The 20,837-nt window shown below is 50.2% G+C and overlaps 1 protein-coding gene across 3 annotated transcripts in view; it reads left to right on the forward strand.

Moving 5' to 3' along the window:
• The window catches only part of flt4 (fms related receptor tyrosine kinase 4), a 264,041-nt gene that overhangs the window by 183,467 nt on the left and 59,737 nt on the right, over positions 1 to 20,837 (forward strand). For all 3 annotated transcript variants that reach the window (XM_067995955.1, XM_067995954.1, XM_067995956.1), the window contains 6 exons: positions 3,334 to 3,464; positions 4,349 to 4,517; positions 9,022 to 9,158; positions 13,741 to 13,912; positions 15,060 to 15,177; positions 16,934 to 17,109. In XM_067995955.1, the coding sequence (XP_067852056.1) occupies positions 3,334 to 3,464; positions 4,349 to 4,517; positions 9,022 to 9,158; positions 13,741 to 13,912; positions 15,060 to 15,177; positions 16,934 to 17,109 (903 nt within the window). The remainder of the gene's footprint in view (positions 1 to 3,333; positions 3,465 to 4,348; positions 4,518 to 9,021; positions 9,159 to 13,740; positions 13,913 to 15,059; positions 15,178 to 16,933; positions 17,110 to 20,837) is intronic.

The following is a 20,837-nucleotide window of genomic DNA, read 5'->3' on the forward strand; positions in this document are numbered from 1 at the left end:
TACCATCCACAGGATGCACTGCAGCAACTCGCCAAGGCTTCTTCGACAACACCTCCCAAACCCGCGACCTCTACCACCTAGAAGGACAAGGTCAGCAGGCACATGGGAACAACACCACCTGCACGTTCCCCTCCGAGTCACACACCATCCCGACTTGGAAATATATCGCCGTTCCTTCATCGTCGCTGGGTCAAAATCCTGGAACTCCCTTCCTAACAACACTGTGGGAGAACCTTCACCACACGGACTGCAGCGGTTCAAGAAGGCGGCTCACCACCACCTTCTCAAGGGCAATTAGGGATGGGCAATAAATGCCGGCCTCGCCAGCGACGCCCACATCCCATGAACGAATAAAAAAAAAATCACTGGTTCGGCCTCAGCTGGAGTATTGTGTCCAATTCTGGGCACCGCACTTTAGGAAGGATGTGAAGGCCTTAGAGAGGGTGCAGAGGAGATTTACTAGAATGGTTCCAGGGATGAGGGACTTCAGTTATGTGGAGAGACTGGAGAAGCTGGGGTTGTTCTCCTTAGAGCAGAGAAGGTTACGGGGAGATTTAATAGAGGGGTTCAAAATTATGAAGGGTTTTGATAGAATAAATAAGGAGAAAGTTTTTCCAGTGTCAGGAGGGTCGGTAACCAGAGGACACAGATTTAAGGTAATTGGCAAAAGAACCAGAGGGGAGATGAGGAGAATTTTTTTTTTAAACACAGCGAGTTGTTCTGATCTGGAATGCGCTGCCTGAAAGGGCGGTGGAAGCAGATTCAATAATAAATTTCAAAAGGAAATTGGATAAATACTTGAAAGGGCAAAATTTACAGGGCTATGGGGAAAAAGCAGGGGGAGTGGGACTAATTGGATAGCTCTTTCAAAGAGCCGGCACAGGCACGATGGGCCGAATGACCTCCTCCTGTGCTGTACCTTACTATGATTCGTGCCCTGATCACTATCCAGTGACTCCTGCTGGCAAGTGCGAGTGTGGGGACCGGGTCAGGCTCGGCTGCGATGCCTCAACAGTCAAATAGCTGCCAGTGCTCAAACTCTCTGGGATATCACACGAAGGATGGCCACTTTCGAAAAACACCAGAGGGCAGCTGGTGTCTGTGGAACTAAACTGCAGCAAGATTGAGTGCATTCAGGGACGGAGAGTCATGGGGGTAGGAGTGATGAAGACACTAAATTCGTTAAAAATGTCAACACAAACAACTTGCATTTATACCACGCCTTAAAAGTCGTAAAACATCCCACAGGAGCGATTATCAAACAAAATTTGACACTGAGCCATATAAGGAGATATTCGGACAGGTGACCAAAAGCTTGGTCAAAGAGGTAAGTTTTAAGGAGCGTCTTAAAGGAGGAGAGAGAGGGGGAGAGGTTTAGGGAGGGAATTCCAGAGCTTAGGGTCTCGACAGCTGAAGGCACGGCCGCCAATGGTGGAGCGATGGAAATCGGGGATGCGCAAGAGGCCAGAATTGGAGGAGCGCAGAGATCTCGGAGGGTTGTCGGGCTGGAGGAGGTTACAGAGATAGGGAGGGGCGAGGCCATGGAGGGATTTGAACACAAGGATGAGAATTTTAAAATCAAGATCAGAAAGTGTTTCCCATTGACACACATTTATTTGAAAACTCATCTGATGATATTAACCATGTACATTTCCTGAAAGTGGAGACTCCAGCCTCGATTAGTGTTGAAGTTCACTCAAGGAGAGATCGGGAGAGTGGACAGGCCGACTGACCATGGACGATTGAAGATGGAGTTGGAGGGGTTTTTTTTATTAACTGTTGAATCTTGGGGTGTGCGACAGACCCCCAGATAATGAAAAATACCTGGGGTGCAACAGCACTCGGTGACAGGACACTGCCTGTGTGTGTGTGTTTGTACAAAGAGTGAGGCCGTGTCCTTGTTAGGGTCCCGGGTGGGGGAGGAGGGGGCAGGGGGTGGGAGCAGGAAGGGGCAGGTGGGTGGGAGGGGGTGGGTGCAGGGGGGTGGGAGGGGGGAGGGCAGAGGGGCGAGAGGGGGAGGGGGAGGGGGCAGTCGGGTGGGGGAGAGGGGTTAAGCTGGGGGAGGTGAGGAGTCCCACAGATTGGAGGGGGGTCTGAGGGAGGTGAGGAGTCCCACAGATTGGAGGGGAGTCTGAGGGAGGTGAGGAGTCCCACAGATTGGAGGGGAGTCTGAGGGAGGTGAGGAGTCCCACAGATTGGAGGGGAGTCTGAGGAAGGTGAGGAGTCCCACAGATTGGAGGGGAGTCTGAGGGAGGGGAGGAGTCCCAGAGATTGGAGGGGAGTCTGAGGGAGGTGAGGAGTCCCACAGATTGGAGGCGAGTCTGAGGGAGGTGAGGAATCCCTCAGATTGGAGGGGAGTCTGAGGGAGGTGAGGAGTCCCACAGATTGGAGGGGAGTCTGAGGGAGGGGAGGAGTCCCAGAGATTGGGGGTCCTGGGGAAAACGACGTAGAGTCGGAGACAGTGCGATGAGTCTTGATTCCAACAGCGAGGATGTAAAGAGGAAGAGTGTGTTGGGGGGATGGGGTTGGTATATTTGGAGCATAGGAGGAACAAGAGTGGTGAGTTCAGAAGTGTTTGAATGTTGACTTCTTCCCTCTCGAAGAATTGTTCAATTAGTTTGACACCCAAAGGCAGCAACAACAACAACTCGCATTTATATAGCACCTTTAATGTAGTAAAACGTCCCAAGGGGATTCACAGGAACGTAAATCAGACAAAAATTGACACCGAGCCAAAGAAGGAGATATTAGGAGAGGTGACCAAAAGCTTGGTCAAAGAGGTAGGTCATGAGGAGCATCTTTAAAGGAAGAGAGAGAGGCGGAGAGGTTTAGGGAGGGAATTCCAGAGCTTAGGGCCCAGGCAGCTGAAGGCACGGCCGCCAATGGTGGAGCGAAGGAAGTGGGGGATGGGCAAGAGGCCAGAATTGGAGGAACGCAGAGATCCAGAGAAGGCAGTCAAGTGTCCCAGGAGTGCGGTACATGTGGTGGGACTCCCATTGCGTTGTTCCTGAAGATGGAGATCCAGACCCAGGCGTATGACTGGTGGGCGCATGGGCAGCAAAGGGAGAGGAAGGATTGGCGGTTCCTCGGGGTTATTGTGGTGCAGCCGAGAGGTGAGGAATCAACATTCTCTCGCTGCGACACTACAGCCACAGGTCAGGTTGCGATATTCATCCAGCGACCTTGTCAAGTCAAAGCGTCTGGACGCGACGCAGTAAGTATCGTGACCAGGCTCCGGAGGCCACGTTTGCGGTGGGAGGGGAATGGCACATGAATCTGGTGCTCATCCTTTTTTTATTGTGTAAAAAGTAATTTCTTCTTCATTATTTTCAGATTTCCAGAACCCGTTTTTCAACGCTTCACCCAATGGGACCCAAGGGCCACAAGTATTGATCGTAAACATCCCGACAGTGACCGTGCCTTGCCTGGTGTCCATTCCATATCTCAATGTCACCCTGCGAGAGGTGAGGCTCTTCACCGTCGGGTTTGTTTTTTCCAATTTTCATCCATAGTCTCAACAACATAAATACTGCAGCAAGTGACTCACCTCCTGACTCCCCAAAGCCTTTCCACCATCTACAAGGCACAAGTCAGGAGTGTGATGGAATACTCTCCACTTGCCTGGATGAGTGCAGCACCAACAACACTCAAGAAGCTCGACACCATCCAGGACAAAGCAGCCCGCTTGATTGGCAGCCCATCCACCACCCTAAACATTCACTCCCTTCACCACCGGCGCACAGTGGCTGCAGTGTGTACCATCCACAGGATGCACTGCAGCAACTCGCCAAGGCTTCTTCGACAGCACCTCCCAAACCCGCGACCTCTACCACCCAGAAGGACAAGAGCAGCAGGTACATGGGAACAACACCACCTGCACGTTCCCCTCCAAGTCACACACCATCCCGACTTGGAAATATATCGCCGTTCCTTCATCGTCACTGGGTCAAAATCCTGGAACTCCCTTCCTAACAGCACAGTGGGAGAACCTTCACCACACGGACTGCAGCGGTTCAAGAAGGCGGCTCACCACCACCTTCTCAAGGGCAATTAGGGATGGGCAATAAATGCCGGCCTCGCCAGCGACACCCACATCCCATGAACGAATTTTTTTTAAAATCCCTTTTCCCAGCACCTTTTTTGAAGGAGTTCCTCATCAACTGGGAGTCTTTTCCACATCTTTTACCCTGTGGGAGGAAAAAAAATTGTTTCAATTTATAGTTGGACAAAACGTTCAGGTTCTATCCTCCCTTTAAAACTCTGGACTCTCTGCTAGTGGATCTGAGCATGGTGTCCCAGTGTGTGTTCAATCCTTCTAACCAACTTTCTTTTGGTAATAACCTGCCAGGGTATGACGAAAGCAATGATTTACCCCGATGGAAACAGCGTGATGTGGAATAATAAAGAAGGAATGGTTGTCCCTCGACACAGGCTTGAAAACTTGTTTTACATCACCTGTGAAACTGTCATTGGTGACCGGACCTTCTCGACTGCCCCCTACATCATCCAGGTTACAGGTAAGGCTCTTGTTTCTTGTCTATTTCCCCCCAGGTTTAAAATGCAGCAACCTAATGCACCGTCTCAGTAATCCCTCGTGTTCTTCCTTCCTCTCTCTCGCTGCGGGACCGAGTTATACTTTTAATAGAGGGCTTTCGTTGCCGCTTTGAATGCTGGGTACATCTATCCTCCATAGCATTGAGAGAGGAACACTCACAAATCCCAGGTGATGGGCAAGGAGAGCAAAAGACAAGATAAAGTAAGAGACAAACAGGACAAGGAGGAGCAGAGTTGAACACGTGAATGCCTCTGTGCCATTTTTAACCCTGATTATCTTTTTGATTCAGGTGCATAATTCATGACTCAAACTCTCGCACTGTGTCCGTGTCTGATGCTCTGGCTGCTACAGTCACATGCTCACATGCAGTTAGAGATCTAACTTCAGAAAACACACAATCCATGTCTTGTATCATCAGTCCAGTCACCAAACACGTCCATTTTCTCAATTGGTGCTTTGTGCTGACAAAATGAAACCTGCTGCAATAATCACAGATAGAACAGAGACAGATGTTCCAGTCTCCAATAACACAGAGACAGGTGTTCCAGTCACCAATAACACAGAGACAGATGTTCCAGTCTCCAATAACACAGAGACAGATGTTCCAGTCATCAATAACACAGAGACAGATGTTCCATTCACCAATAACACAGAGACAGATATTTCATTCACCAATAGCACAGACAGATGCTCCAATCGCCAGTAACACAGAGACAGATGTTCCATTCACCAATAACACAGAGACTGATGAGCTCAAGCTTATGGAGGGTGGAAGATGGGAGGCCGGGCAGCAGAGCATTGGAATAGTCAAGTCTGAAGGTAACAAAGGCATGGATGAGGGTTTCAGCAGCAGATGAGCTGAGGCAGGGGCGGAGACGGGCGATGTTACGGAGGTGGAAGTAGGCGGTCTGGGTGATGGAGAGGATATGGGGTCGGAAGCTCATCTCAGGGTCAAATAGGACGCCAAGGTTGTGAACGGTCTGGTTCAGCCTCAGGCAGTGGCCAGGGAGAGGGATGGAGTCGGTGGTGAGGGAACGGAGTTTGTGGCTGGGACCAAAGACAATGGCTTCGGTCTTCCCAATACTTAGTTGGAGGAAATTTTTGCTCATCCAGCACTGGATGTCAGACAAGCAGTGCGACAAATGAGAGACAGTGGAGGGGTCGAGGGAGATGGTGGTGGTGAGGTAGAGCTGGGTGTCGTCAGCGTACATGTGCAATCTGACGTCATGTTTTCAGATGATGTCGCCAAGGGGCAACAAGTAGATGAGAAATAGGAGGGGGCCAAGGATAGATCCTTGGGGGACTCCAGAGGTAACGGTACGGGAGTGGGAAGAGAAGCCATTGCAGGTGATTCTCTGGCTACGACTGGATAGATAGGAATGGAACCAGGTGAGCGCAGTCCCACCCAGCTGGACAACGGAGGAGAGGCATGGAGGAGGACGGTGTGGTCAACCATGTTAAAGGCTGCAGACAGGTCAAAAAGGATGAGGAGGGATAATTTACCTCGGTCACAGTCACAGAGGATGTCATTTGTGACTTTGATAAGGGTTGTTCCAGTACCATGGCAGGGGCGGAAAACCGATTGGAGGGATTTGAACACAGAGTTGCAGGAAAGATGGGCACGGATTTGAGAGGTGCCAACACGTTCAAGGACTTTGGAGAGAAAAGGGAGGTTGGAGATGGGGCGGTAGTTTGCAAGGACAGAGGGGTCAAGGGTGGGATTTTAAGGAGGGGGGGTGATGACGGCAAATTTGAAGGGGAGGGGGACAGTACCTGAGGAGAGGGAACCATTAACCCCGGCCTCCTCTCGATATCCCCACCATCACAGAAGCCAGTCTGCAGATAATTTGATTCACTCCACGTGATATCAAAAAATGGCTGAGTGCACTGGATACAACAAAGGCTATGGGCCCTGACAACATCCCAGCCATAGTGCTGAAGACTTGTGCTCCAGAACTAGCCATGCCTCTAGCCAAGCTGTTCCAGTACAGCTACAACACTGGCATCTACCCGACAATGTGGAAAATAGCCCAGGAATTTCCTATCCACAAAAGGCAGGACAAATCCAATCCGGCCAATTACCGCCCCATCAGTCTACTCTCAATCATCAGCAAAGTGATGGAAGGTGTCATCGACAGTGCTATCATGCGGCACTTACTCACCAATAACCTGCTCACTGATGCTCAATTTGGGTTCCACCAGGACCACTCGGCTCCAGACCTCATTACAGCCTTGGTCCAAATAAGAGCTGAGGTGAGAGTGACTGCCTTTGACATCAAGGCAGCATTTGACCGAGTGTGGCACCAAGGAGCCCTAGTAAAATTGAAGTCAATGGGAATCAGGGGGAAAACTCTCCAGTGGCTGGAGTCATACCTGGCACAAAGGAAGGTGGTAGTGGTTGTTGGAGGCCAATCATCTCAGCCCCAGGACATTGCTGCAGGAGTTCCTCAGGGCAGTATCCTAGGCCCAACCATCTTCAGCTGCTTCATCAATGACCTTCCCTCCATCATAAGGTCAGAAATGGGGATGTTCGCTGATGATTGCACAGTGTTCAGTTCCATTCGCAACCCCTCAGATAATGAAGCAGTCCGAGCCCGCATGCAGCAAGATCTGGACAACATCCAGGCTTGGGCTCATAAGTGGCAAGTAACATTCCCTCCAGAGAAGTGCCAGGCAATGACCATCTCCAACAAGAGAGAGTCAAACCACCTCCACTTGACATTTAACAGCATTACCATCACTGAATCTCGCACCATTCACTCCCTTCACCACCGGCGCACTGTGGCTGCAGTGTGTACCATCCACAGGATGCACTGCAGCAACTCGCCAAGGCTTCTTCAACAGCACCTCCCAAATCCACGACCTCTATCACCTAGAAGGACAAGGGCAGCAGGCACATGGGAACAACACCACCTGCACGTTCCCCTCCAAGTCACACACCATCCCGACTTGGAAATATATCGCCGTTCCTTCATCGTCGCTGGGTCAAAATCCTGGAACTCCCGACCTAACCGCACTGTGGGAGAACCTTCACCACACGGACTGCAGCGGTTCAAGAAGGCGGCTCACCACCACCTTCTCAAGGGCAATTAGGGATGGGCAATAAATGCCGGCCTCGCCAGCGACGCCCACATCCCGAGAATGAATTTTTAAAAAATCAGCTAACATGGGGTCCAGGAAGGGAAGTTGGGTGGTCAGCAGTTTGGTGGGAATAGGGTCGAGGGAGCAGGAGGTGGGTCTCATGGTCAAGATGAGCTCGGAGAGGGCATGAGGGGAGATAGGCGAGAAACTAGAGAGAGATGCAAGTTCAGGGATAGGGCAAGGGGGGAACCTTATGGGAAGTTTGGCTCTGTGGGCTAGGGGAAAGGAGGGAAGTGGCAGAGGCAGCTGAACGGATGGTCTCGATCTTAGTGGCAAAGTAGTCTAGGAGCTCCTTGCACTTGTTGTTGGAGGTGAGGGTGGAGGCAGGGGAGAGGGGTTTGTGGTGGAGAAGAGGAGCTGGGGGTTATCTTTGCATTCCAGGACGATCCTGGAATAGTGAGCAGTTTTGGCAGAGGAGAGCAGGACCCGATAGTGCTTAATGTGGTCCAGCCAGATCTGGTGATGAACGGCTAAACCAGTTGTCCACCATAGACGCTCAAGTCTGGGTCCCTTGGACTTAAGGGAGTGGAGATGAGGGAAAATGATGTCAGGGGATGGATCGATCAGGCTTCACTCTGACGCTGTACCTGGTCGAATAGTCTACCGACACTCACTGTCCAGGGTTGCACATGAAGAGTGGCCACATGGACGAGGTATTGGAGGAGTGGAATCCTATCCCAAAAAGAGTCAGCATCTTCAGGATTCCCTCCGGTGGGTGGAGTTCAGAACAAGGGGGCATAATCTTAACGTTAGAGCTCAGCCGTTCAGGGGTGATGTCAGGAAGCACTTCTTCACACAAAGGGGAGTGGAAATCTGGAACTCTCTCCCCCAAAAAGCTGTGGGAGCTGGGGGTCAGTCGAAGCTTTCAAGGCTCAAAGCGATAGATTTTTGTTGGGTATCGAGGGATATGGAGCAAAGGCGGGTAAATGGAGTTGAGGTACAGATCAGCCATGATCTAATTGAATGGCGGAGCAGGCTCGAGGGTCTGAAAGGCCTGCTCCTGTTCCTATGTAATGGGTTCGAGGGGCTGAATGGCCTCCTCCAGTTCTGACGAAAGGTCATCGACCTGAAACGTTAACCCTGTTTCTCTCTCTGCACAGATGCTGCCTGACTTGCTGAGTATTTCCAGTATTTTCTGTCTTTATTCCTCCTGTTCCTAGTCAAGGGAGTTAATATACATCAGTACATGACTTGTCATTAATTATTGGCCACTGATTTAGGAGAAAGGTTCATGAGGCAGGAGGAACAATTTTTTGGATGTACAAGTTGTGAGCTCTTCACCAACACACTGATTAACTCCTGCATCTGGATTTTGTTTCCCAAAGGACAAGTCATTTATAAGATCACGCTGATGCCGAGTCACACAGAGCTGGCAGTCGGGGAGTCGCTGGTACTGAACTGTACCATCCAGGCGGAGTTTAATGTGGTCATTGACTTTCAGTGGGAGTACCCAGGAAAGAGGGTAAGGCATATTTCTGCTTTTTGTAGACGGTTTGTGTAATAGAATCATAGAAGTTACAACATGGAAACAGGCCCTTCGGCCCAACATGTCCATGTCGCCCAGTTTATACCACTAAGCTAGTCCCAATTTCCTGCACTTGGCCCATATCCCTCTATACCCATCTTACCCATGTAACCATATAATGTTGAAGAACCGACAGAAGAAGTGTGTCTGAGTGAGGTCCAGTCCCCACCACTTGTACTGCCCGCGGCTTATAGCGGGCGACAGTCTATACCGGGCAACTAACGATAACCATTCCCATCACCATTGAAATCAATTACAAAGGCGTTGCTTACAACACATTGAGCTTGCCGGCTATTTAGAGCAATTCAATAAGATTTTCACACCTGGTTACAGTGCGATTACTTTAATTACTTAATCCTCTCTGTTTACCGTTTTAAAAGCTCTGCTGATTTCAGACGAATTGAAGCATTTATTAAATGTTTTCAGTTTGTCCTGCTAACTATTCACCTGAGGAGCCCGAGTACCTCAGTGCTGCGATGCCACAGTTTATATCAGGGAGTGTGGTGAAACAACGGCCGAGTGCTGGGATAACATGCATTTACTCGCCATCGCTCAGGCTCCAGGATTTCATTGTCTTTCTCGTCATCACCTGTCAAAGTAAAGCATCCCTCCCCTCTGTAGGATGTTCACGACTCCTATATGAACAAGATAGAGACAGAAGCTCAACTGGCTGCTGACACTGTCGTTCATAGAATCATAGAAAGTTAAAGCACAGAAGGAGGCCATTCGGCCCATCATGTCCCTGCCGGACCGGTTATTCGACACTTTGCGGTTTTACCGGACACTGTTACGAGCAAATCGCGGTGACACCAACTCGCCTGCTATAAACTATGGGGAGTGTATTGTGTTAGAACACTGAACGTCCACTTCTGGGACCTGGGTATGAATCCAGCCTGGACTCGTGCTTTGAAGATTGTTGGTTGCCCTTGGTAAAATCCTTTAAATACTCAACTATTCCATGGAACAAGGAGCTGCGGGTTAAGATCGTCGAGAGAACAGAGGGCCAGGACTGAGTAGTGGAGAGGTGAAGATAGATGAATATTCTTAGAAGATCAGGGAATGTTTCTACAGAGCTTTCCCTCAGGAGGTTAAATGGGTGGGTAGAGTCCATGATAGGGTAGAGTGTACATGGGCTGTGGAATACCTTGGCATAAACTTGGCTTGTATTCCTGGAGTTTAGAAGATTGAGGGGTCATAGAATCATCAAATTTTATGGCACAGAAGAAGGCCATTCGGTCCATCGTGTCTGTGCCGGCCGAAAAAGCGCTATCCAGCCTAATACCACTTTCCAGCTCTTGGCACGTAACCTTGTAGGTTACAGCACTTCAATGCGTATCTAAGTACTTTTTAAATGAGTTGAGGGTTTCTGCCTCTACCACCCTTTCAGGCAGTGAGTTCCAGACCCCCACCACCCTCTGGGTGAAAAAAATTCTCCTCAACTCCCCTCTAATCCTTCTACCAATTACTTTAAATCTATGGCCCCTGGTTATTGACCCCTCTGCTAAGGGAAATAGGTCCTTCCTATCCACTCTATCTGGGCCACCATAATTTTGTACACCTCAATTAAATCTCCCCTCAGCCTCCTCTGTTCCAAAGAAAACAACCCCAGCCTATTCAATCTTTCCTCATAGCTAAAATTCTCCAGTCCTGACAACATCCTCGTAAATCTCCTCTGTACCCTCTCTAGTGCAATTACATCTTTCCTGTAATGTGGTGACCAGAACTGTACACAGTACTCAAGCTGTGGCCTAACCAGTGTTTTATACAGTTCTAGCATAACCTCCCTGCTCTTATATTCTATGCCTCAGCTAATAAAGGAAAGTATCCCTTATGCCTTCTTAACCACCTTATCTACCTGTCCTGCTACCTTCAGGGATCTGTGGACATGCACTCCAAGGTCTCTCTGTTCCTCAACACCTCTCAGTATCCTCCCATTTATTGTGTATTCCCTTGCCTTGTTTGCCCTCCCTCAATGCATTACCTCACAATTCTCCAGAATGAATTCCATTTGCCACTTTTCTGCCCACCTGACCAGTCCATTGATATCTTCCTGCAGTCTACAGCTTTCCTTCTCACTATCAACCACGGCTAATTTTTGTATCTTCTATAAACTTCTTAATCATACCCCCTACATTTAAGTCCAAATCATTGAAATACACCACAAAAAGCAAGTGACCCAGTACTGAGACCTGCGGAACCCCACTGGAAACAGCCTTCCAGTCGCAAAAACACCCGTCGACCATTACCCTTTGCTTCCTGCCACTGAGCCAATTTTGGATCCAATTTGCCACTTTCCCTTGGATCCCATGGGCTTTTACTTTTCTGACCAGTCTGCCTCATGGGACCTTGTCAAAAGTCTTGCTAAAATCCATGTAGATTACATCAAATACGCTACCCTCATCGACCCTCCTTGTTAACTCCTCAAAAAATTCGATCAAGTTAGTCAGACATGACCTTCCCTTAACAAATCCATGCTGACTGTCCTTGATTAGCCCGTGCCTTTCTAAATGACAATTTATCCTGTTCCTCAGAATCGATTCCAATAATTTGTCCACCACCGAGGTTAGACTGACTGGCCTGTAATTATTCGGTCTATCCCTTTCTCCCTTTTTAAACAATGGTACGTTAGCAGTCCTCCAATCCTCCGGCACCATGCCTGTATCCAGTGAGGATTGGAAAATGATGGTCAGAGCCTCCGCTATTTCCTCCCTTGTTTCTTTTAAAAGCCTGGAATACATTTCATCCGGGCCTGGCGATTTAACAACTTTCAAAGATGCTAAACCCCTGAGTATTTCCTCTCTCACGAAGTTTATCCCATCCAATATTTCACACCCTTCCTCCTTAACTACAATCTCTGCATTGTCCCTCCCTTTTATGAAGACAGATGCAAAGTATTCATTAATTACTTTTGTTAATGAATGTTTGTGCTCGGGCCCCAGCTATTCACAATATATATCAATGATTTGGATGAGGGAACCAAATGTAATATTTCCAAGTTTGCTGACGACACAAAACTAGGTGGGATCGTGAGTTGTGAGGAGGATGCAAAGAGGCTTCAAGGTGATTTAGACAAGTTGAGTGAGTGGGCAAATACATGGCAGATGCAGTGTAATGTGGATAAATGTGAAGTTGTCCACTTCGGAAGGAAAAACAGAAAGGCAGAGTATTATTTAAATGGTGATAGATTGGGAAATGTTGATGTACAAAGGGACCTGGGTGTCCTTGTACACCAGTCACTGAAAGCAAACACGCAGGTGCAGCAAGCAGTTAGGAAGGCAAATGGTATGTTGGCCTTCATTGCAAGAGGATTTGAGTTCAGGAGCAAGGATGTCATTCTGCAGTAATACAGAGCCTTGGTGAGACCACACCTGGAGTATTGTGTGCAGTTTTGGTCTCCATAGAGGGAGTGCAGCGAAGGTTCACCAGACTGATTCCTGGGATGGCAGGACTGTTGTATGAGGAGAGATTGGGTCGACTAGGCCCAAATTCACTCGAGCTTAGAAGAATGAGAGGGGATCTCATGAAACATATAAAATTCTGACAAGGCTCGATAGGGTAGATGCAGGGAGGATGTTTCCCCTGGCTGGGGGGTCCAGAACAAGGGGTCACAGTCTCAGGATACGGGGTAGGGCATTTAGAACCGAGATGAGGAGAAATTTCTTCACTCAGAGGGTGGTGAGCCTGTGGAATTCTCTACCACAGAAGGCTGTGGAGGCCAAGTTACCGAATATATTTAAGAAGGAGCGAGATAGATTTCTAGATACAGAAGGCATCAAGGGGTATGGGGAGAGAGCGGGAATATGGTATTCAGATAGAGGATCAGCCATGATCATATTGAATGGCAGAGCAGGCTCGAAGGGCCGAATGGCCTACTCCTGCTCCTATTTTCTATGTTTCTAAGAACCATACCCACATCTTCCGCCTCCACACATAGGTTACCTTTTTGGTCTCTAATAGGCCCTACTCTTTCCTTAGTTATCCTCTTGCTCTCAGTGTATTTATAAAACATCTCTGGGTTTTCCTTGATCTGATTGTGGTGTTTAAAATGATAAAGGGATTCTACAGGGCAGAAGAGAGCAACTATTTCCTCTGGTGGGAGAGTCCAGAACAAGGGGGCACAAACTTAAAATTAGAGCTCGGCCGTTCAGGAGTGATGTCAGGAAGCACTTCTTCACACAAAGGGGAGTGGAAATCTGGAACCATCTCCCCCAAAAGGTTGTGGGTACCGGGAGTCAATTGAAATATTCAAGACTGAGATTGATAGATTTTTTTTGGGTAAGGGTGTGACGGGATATCGAGCAGAGGCGGGTAAATGGTGTTGAGGTACAGATCAGGCATGATCTAATTGAATGGCAGAACAGGCTTGAGGGGCTGAATGGCCTTCTCCTGTTCCTATGTCCCCCTTTATATCTTTTAATGCTGTAAACCTGAGTGAGTTTGGTCTCTCTGTCTTATTACTAAACACTTTAGGCTTGTGAGCGGGTTAGTAAAGTCTGTGTTTATTTCTCGATTGGCCCAGACTGATCGACCGGCAGTGATTTCATCGCAAAAGCATCAGTTGAATGAAGGGTTGGAGCTGACCAGCGCCCTGGTGATAAACAATGTGACGACCGCTGATCTGGGAACCTACGTTTGCCAGGCCAATAACGGCTTCACCGTACAGGAAAGGAGCGCTGAGGTCATTGTCCACGGTAAAGAAACGCTGCCACCGCCATTGGTCGAGTCGGAGCTTCAAACCTCCTGCGCCCAGGGAAATATTGGACCCTCTTTGCACACGAGGAAGAGTGTGGGGCCGTCACTGGGGGGAGGGGGGCTCTCACCGGGAGAGAGGGGGCCGTCACTGGGGGAGGGGGGCTCTCACCGGGAGAGGGAGGGCCGTCGCTGGGAGAGAGGGGGCCGTCACCGGGAGAGAGGGGCCCATCACCGGGAGAGAGGGGCCCATCACCGGGAGAGGGGGGCTCTCACCGGGAGAGAGGGGCCCATCACCGGGAGAGAGGGGGGCCGTCGCTGGGAGAGAGGGGGGCCGTCGCTGGGAGAGGGGGGCGGTCACTGGGGGAGGGGGGCCGTCGCTGGGAGAGAGGGGGCCGTCGCTGGGAGAGGGGGGCCGTCACTGGGGGAGGGGGGCCGTCGCTGGGAGAGAGGGGGCCGTCGCTGGGAGAGGGGGGATCTGTTGCCAGGAGAGGGGAGGACAGTTGCCAGGAGAGGGGGGTCCATCACCGGGAGAGAGGGTACCGTCACCAGGAGAGGGGGGACCGTTACCAGGAAAGAGGGGGCCGTCACCAGGAAAGTGTGGGCTCATAATCCAGGCCGACACTGCCAGTGAAGTACTGAGGGAGTGCTGCACTGTCGGAGGTGCCGTCTTTCGGATGAGACATTAAACTGAGACCCCGTCTGCCCTCAGGTGGACATAAAAAATCCCACAGCCACTATTTCGAAGAAGAGCAGGGGGAGTTCTCCCCGGTGTCCTGGGGCTGATATTTATCCCTCAACCAACATCACTAAAAAAACAAATTATCTGGTCATTATCACATTGCTGTTTGTGGGATCTTGCTGTGCGCAAATTGGCTGCCACGTTTCCTACATTACAACAGTGATTACACTTCATAAATACTTAATTGGCTGTAAAATGCTTTGGGACATCCTGAGGTGGTGAAAGTCACTATATAAATGCAGGTCTTTCTTTCTTTCAAAGCGCTTCACAATCAATTGAAGTAATTTTTGAAGTGTAGTCACTGTATCGACATCAGGGAGCAACAAGCTCCAGATTAAGCTGCTGTCAGCTCCCGTTTATGGGACGGTTCCTCCTTCCTCATTGTTTTGTCTCCTCGAATTTCCCAGAAAAGCCCTTTATCAGCGTGGATTACGAGCAGGGGCCAGTCATCGAGGCGAAAGCAGGACAGAGAAACGTACGACTTCCCGTGAAAGTCAGAGCCTATCCCAAACCTGAGTTCCAGTGGTGAGTTTTATCGAGAGCCGTCTGGACTCAACATCAACGAGAATCAAGAATATCTTCAGAATTTTATTGTCTGAATATTTCTTGTTTTTTTAAATGCACTTCCTGAATTCCAAAAAAAATCAATTCTTCCACAAAACTCACCTTTTAATGAACTTGGTTTTTTTGCCCTTTGCAGATGTGCCTCTTCCTCTTCCCCTCCTCCTCACCCTCTCCTCCTCCCCGCCTCTCCTCCTCCTCCTCCTCCCCTCCCCTCCTCCTCCTCCTCCTTCTCCTCCCATCCTCCTCCCCTCCTCCTCCTCCTCCTCCTCCCCTCCTCCTCCCCCTCCTCCTCTCCTCTCCTCACCCTCTCCTCCTCCCCTCCTCTCCTCTCCTCACCCTCTCCTCCTCCCCTCCTCCTCCTCCTTCCCTCCCCTCCTCCTCCTCCCCTCCTCTCCCCTTCCTCCCCTCCTCTCCTCCTCCTCCTCCTCCTCCTCTCCTCCCATTCCCTCCTCTCTTCCTCCTCTCCTCCTCCTCCACTTCTCCTCCTCCTCCTCCTCCTCCTCCTCTCCTCCCATCCCCTCCTCTCTTCCTCCTCTCCTCCTCCTCCTCTCCTCCTCCTCCACTTCTCCTCCTCGTCCTCCTCCTCTCCTCCCCTCCTCCTCCTCTCCTCCCCTCCCCCCTCTCCTCCCATCCCCTCCTCTCCTCCTCCTCCTCTCCTCTCCCTTCCTCCTCTCCCTCTCCTCGTCCTCCTCCTCTCCTCTCATCCCCTCCCCTCCTCCCCCGACTCTCGCTAGATTGTGGGCCCGAGCGCCCGTCCTTCCTGCGAGAGCCTGGCCAATCAGCGTCGGCTGGCTTATCGACCACGGAGGCGGCACCAGCCCGATCCTCTCACTTGGCATCCGCGCACTTTCCAGCAGGAACTAGTGGATCGAGAGCAGGAACCCAGTTTGGATCATTGGCCTCAGTATCTTTAGCCCGAGGGTACTGAAGACCATGTGGGGTTTGTCTATCTCTGAGATTGGCCACCTCAGCACAGGTGGAGCATCGAACCACGGCCCCTCCTGAGCTGTATAGCGTCAGAGATAAGAGTACAGCACTATCATAGAATCAATGAATCTCACAGCACAGGAGGCCATTTGGCCCATCGTGCTTCTTTGAAAGATCTATCCAATTAGTCCCACTCCCCCCTGCTCTTTCCCCATAACCCTGCAAATTTTTCCCTTTCAAGTATTTATCCAATTCCCTTTTGAAAGTTATTATTGAATCTGCTTCCACCGCCCTTTCAGGCAGCGCATTCCAGATCAGAACAACTCGCTGCGTAAAAAAGCATTTCTCCTCATCTCCCCTCTGGCTCTTTTGCCAATTACCTTAAATCTGTGTCCTCTGGTCACCGACCCTTCTGCCACTGGAAACAGTTTCTCCTTATTTACTTTATCTAAACCCTTCATGATTTTGAACATCTCTATCAAATCTCCCCCTTAACCCTCTCTGCTCTAAGGAGAACAATCCCAGCTTCTCCAGTCTCTCCACATAACTGACGTCCCTCATCCCTGGAACCGTTCTAGTAAATCTCCTCCGCACCCTCTCTAAGGCCTTGTTGCTATATTAATGGAGGTGTTAACCCGAGCAGATTAATAGCAGAGAAAGAGATTTGCTACGAGTCTGTCGAGGGTTTATGCCGACAGTCATTTCTACTCTTAATTTGTTGTGTTCATGACAGTGTTGACCTTGTAAAGCCGATGATGTAAACATCCACTTAACCTGTGCCTTGTTTCAGGTTCAAAGACGAAAAATTTATCAATAAAAGTCCAACCTTTAACAAGATGAAGCTTTCTCCGTCTGGTTTAGTGATTGGAGAGGTGGCAGAGCAGGACGCCGGGCACTACACCATTGTGCTGAGAAACTCCAAGGCCAAACTAGAAGAACAACTCAAGCTGAAGCTTGTGGTCAACGGTAAAATACCAGCGGGAAGGAAGGAGGGAAGAGGAGTGTTAGTTCAATCAGCTGGTAGAGGTGTCGGTTGGGGGGGGGGGGGTGAGGAATATTCTCTCCCAAAACTGGATTAATCTGAATAATTCCCAATTACCTCTGTTTGGATTTATCCCGATTTGGATGTCGAATCTTGCCAGCTGAAGTGAGTTCCTGAGTATTATTCATCTTCATCCCTAGGATTAGTGCACTACTCCTGACGGTGCTGACTCTCACTGGGATACAGTTCCACAGACACTGACTCTCACTGGGGTACAGTTCCACAGACACTGACTCTCACTGGGATACAGTTCCACAGACACTGACTCTCACTGGGGTACAGTTCCACAGACACTGACTCTCACTGGGATACAGTTCCACAGACACTGACTCTCACTGGGGTACAGTTCCACAGACACTGACTCTCACTGGGGTACAGGTTCCACAGACACTGACTCTCACTGGGATACAGTTCCACAGACACTGACTCTCACTGGGATACAGTTCCACAGACACTGACTCTCACTGGGATACAGTTCCACAGGCACTGACTCTCACTGGGGTACAGTTCCACAGACACTGACTCTCACTGGGATACAGTTCCACAGGCACTGACTCTCACTGGGGTACAGTTCCACAGGCACTGACTCTCACTGGGATACAGTTCCACAGGCACTGACTCTCACTGGGGTACAGTTCCACAGACACTGACTCTCACTGGGATACAGTTCCACAGACACTGACTCTCACTGGGGTACAGTTCCACAGACACTGACTCTCACTGGGGTACAGTTCCACAGACACTGACTCTCACTGGGGTACAGTCCCACAGACACTGACTCTCACTGGGGTACAGTTCCACAGACACTGACTCTCACTGGGATACAGTTCCACAGACACTGACTCTCACTGGGATACAGTCCCACAGACACTGACTCTCACTGGGATACAGTTCCACAGACACTGACTCTCACTGGGATACAGTCCCACAGACACTGACTCTCACTGGGATACAGTCCCACAGACACTGACTCTCACTGGGATACAGTTCCACAGACACTGACTCTCACTGGGATACAGTTCCACAGGCACTGACTCTCACTGGGGTACAGTTCCACAGACACTGACTCTCACTGGGGTACAGTTCCACAGACACTGACTCTCACTGGGGTACAGTTCCACAGACACTGACTCTCACTGGGATACAGTTCCACAGACACTGACTCTCACTGGGGTACAGTTCCACAGGCACTGACTCTCACTGGGGTACAGTTCCACAGACACTGACTCTCACTGGGGTACAGTTCCACAGACACTGACTCTCACTGGGGTACAGTTCCACAGACACTGACTCTCACTGGGGTACAGTTCCACAGACACTGACTCTCACTGGGGTACAGTTCCACAGACACTGACTCTCACTGGGGTACAGTTCCACAGACACTGAGTCTCACTGGGATACAGTTCCACAGACACTGACTCTCACTGGGATACAGTTCCACAGACACTGACTCTCACTGGGGTACGGGTTCCACACACACTGACTCTCACTGGGATACAGTTCCACAGACACTGACTCTCACTGGGGTACAGTTCCACAGACACTGACTCTCACTGGGATACAGTTCCACAGACACTGACTCTCACTGGGGTACAGTTCCACAGACACTGACTCTCACTGGGATACAGTTCCACAGAAACTGACTCTCACTGGGGTACAGTTCCACAGACACTGACTCTCACTGGGGTACAGTTCCACAGGCACTGACTCTCACTGGGATACAGTTCCACAGACACTGACTCTCACTGGGGTACAGTTCCACAGACACTGACTCTCACTGAGATACAGTTCCACAGACACTGACTCTCACTGGGGTACAGTTCCACAGACACTGACTCTCACTGGGGTACAGTTCCACAGACACTGACTCTCACTGGGGTACAGGTTCCACAGACACTGACTCTCACTGGGATACAGTTCCACAGACACTGACTCTCACTGGGATACAGTTCCACAGACACTGACTCTCACTGGGATACAGTTCCACAGGCACTGACTCTCACTGGGGTACAGTTCCACAGACACTGACTCTCACTGGGATACAGTTCCACAGGCACTGACTCTCACTGGGGTAGAGTTCCACAGACACTGACTCTCACTGGGATACAGTTCCACAGGCACTGACTCTCACTGGGGTACAGTTCCACAGGCACTGACTCTCACTGGGATACAGTTCCACAGACACTGACTCTCACTGGGGTACAGTTCCACAGGCTCTGACTCTCACTGGGATACAGTTCCACAGACACTGACCATTACTGGGATACAGTTCCACAGACACTGACTCTCACTGGGGTACAGTTCCACAGACACTGACTCTCACTGGGGTACAGTTCCACAGACACTGACTCTCACTGGGATACAGTTCCACAGACACTGACTCTCACTGGGGTACAGTTCCACAGACACTGACTCTCACTGGGGTACAGTTCCACAGACACTGACTCTCACTGGGGTACAGTTCCACAGACACTGACTCTCACTGGGGTACAGTTCCACAGACACTGACTCTCACTGGGGTACAGTTCCACAGACACTGAGTCTCACTGCGATACAGTTCCACAGACACTGAGTCTCACTGGGATACAGTTCCACAGACACTGACTCTCACTGGGATACAGTTCCACAGACACTGACTCTCACTGGGGTACGGGTTCCACACACACTGACTCTCACTGGGATACAGTTCCACAGACACTGACTCTCACTGGGGTACAGTTCCACAGGCACTGACTCTCACTGGGATACAGTTCCACAGACACTGACTCTCACTGAGATACAGTTCCACAGACACTGACTCTCACTGGGGTACAGTTCCACAGACACTGACTCTCACTGGGGTACAGTTCCACAGACACTGACTCTCACTGGGGTACAGGTTCCACAGACACTGACTCTCACTGGGATACAGTTCCACAGACACTGACTCTCACTGGGATACAGTTCCACAGACACTGACTCTCACTGGGATACAGTTCCACAGGCACTGACTCTCACTGGGGTACAGTTCCACAGACACTGACTCTCACTGGGATACAGTTCCACAGGCACTGACTCTCACTGGGGTACAGTTCCACAGACACTGACTCTCACTGGGATACAGTTCCACAGGCACTTACTCTCACTGGGGTACAGTTCCACAGACACTGACTCTCACTGGGATACAGTTCCACAGACACTGACTCTCACTGGGGTACAGTTCCACAGACACTGACTCTCACTGGGGTACAGTTCCACAGACACTGACTCTCACTGGGGTACAGTTCCACAGACACTGACTCTCACTGGGGTACAGGTTCCACAGACACTGACTCTCACTGGGGTACAGTTCCACAGACACTGACTCTCACTGGGATACAGTTCCACAGACAATGACTCTCACTGGGGTACAGTTCCACAGACACTGACTCTCACTGGGGTACAGTTCCACAGACACTGACTCTCACTGGGGTACAGTTCCACAGACACTGACTCTCACTGGGGTACAGTTCCACAGACACTGACTCTCACTGGGGTACAGTTCCACAGACACTGAGTCTCACTGGGATACAGTTCCACAGACACTGAGTCTCACTGGGATACAGTTCCACAGACACTGACTCTCACTGGGATACAGTTCCACAGACACTGACTCTCACTGGGGTACGGGTTC

This window comes from Heptranchias perlo, chromosome 14 (assembly GCF_035084215.1).
Source record: "Heptranchias perlo isolate sHepPer1 chromosome 14, sHepPer1.hap1, whole genome shotgun sequence".
In the NCBI taxonomy this organism is placed as follows: Eukaryota; Metazoa; Chordata; class Chondrichthyes; order Hexanchiformes; family Hexanchidae; genus Heptranchias; species Heptranchias perlo.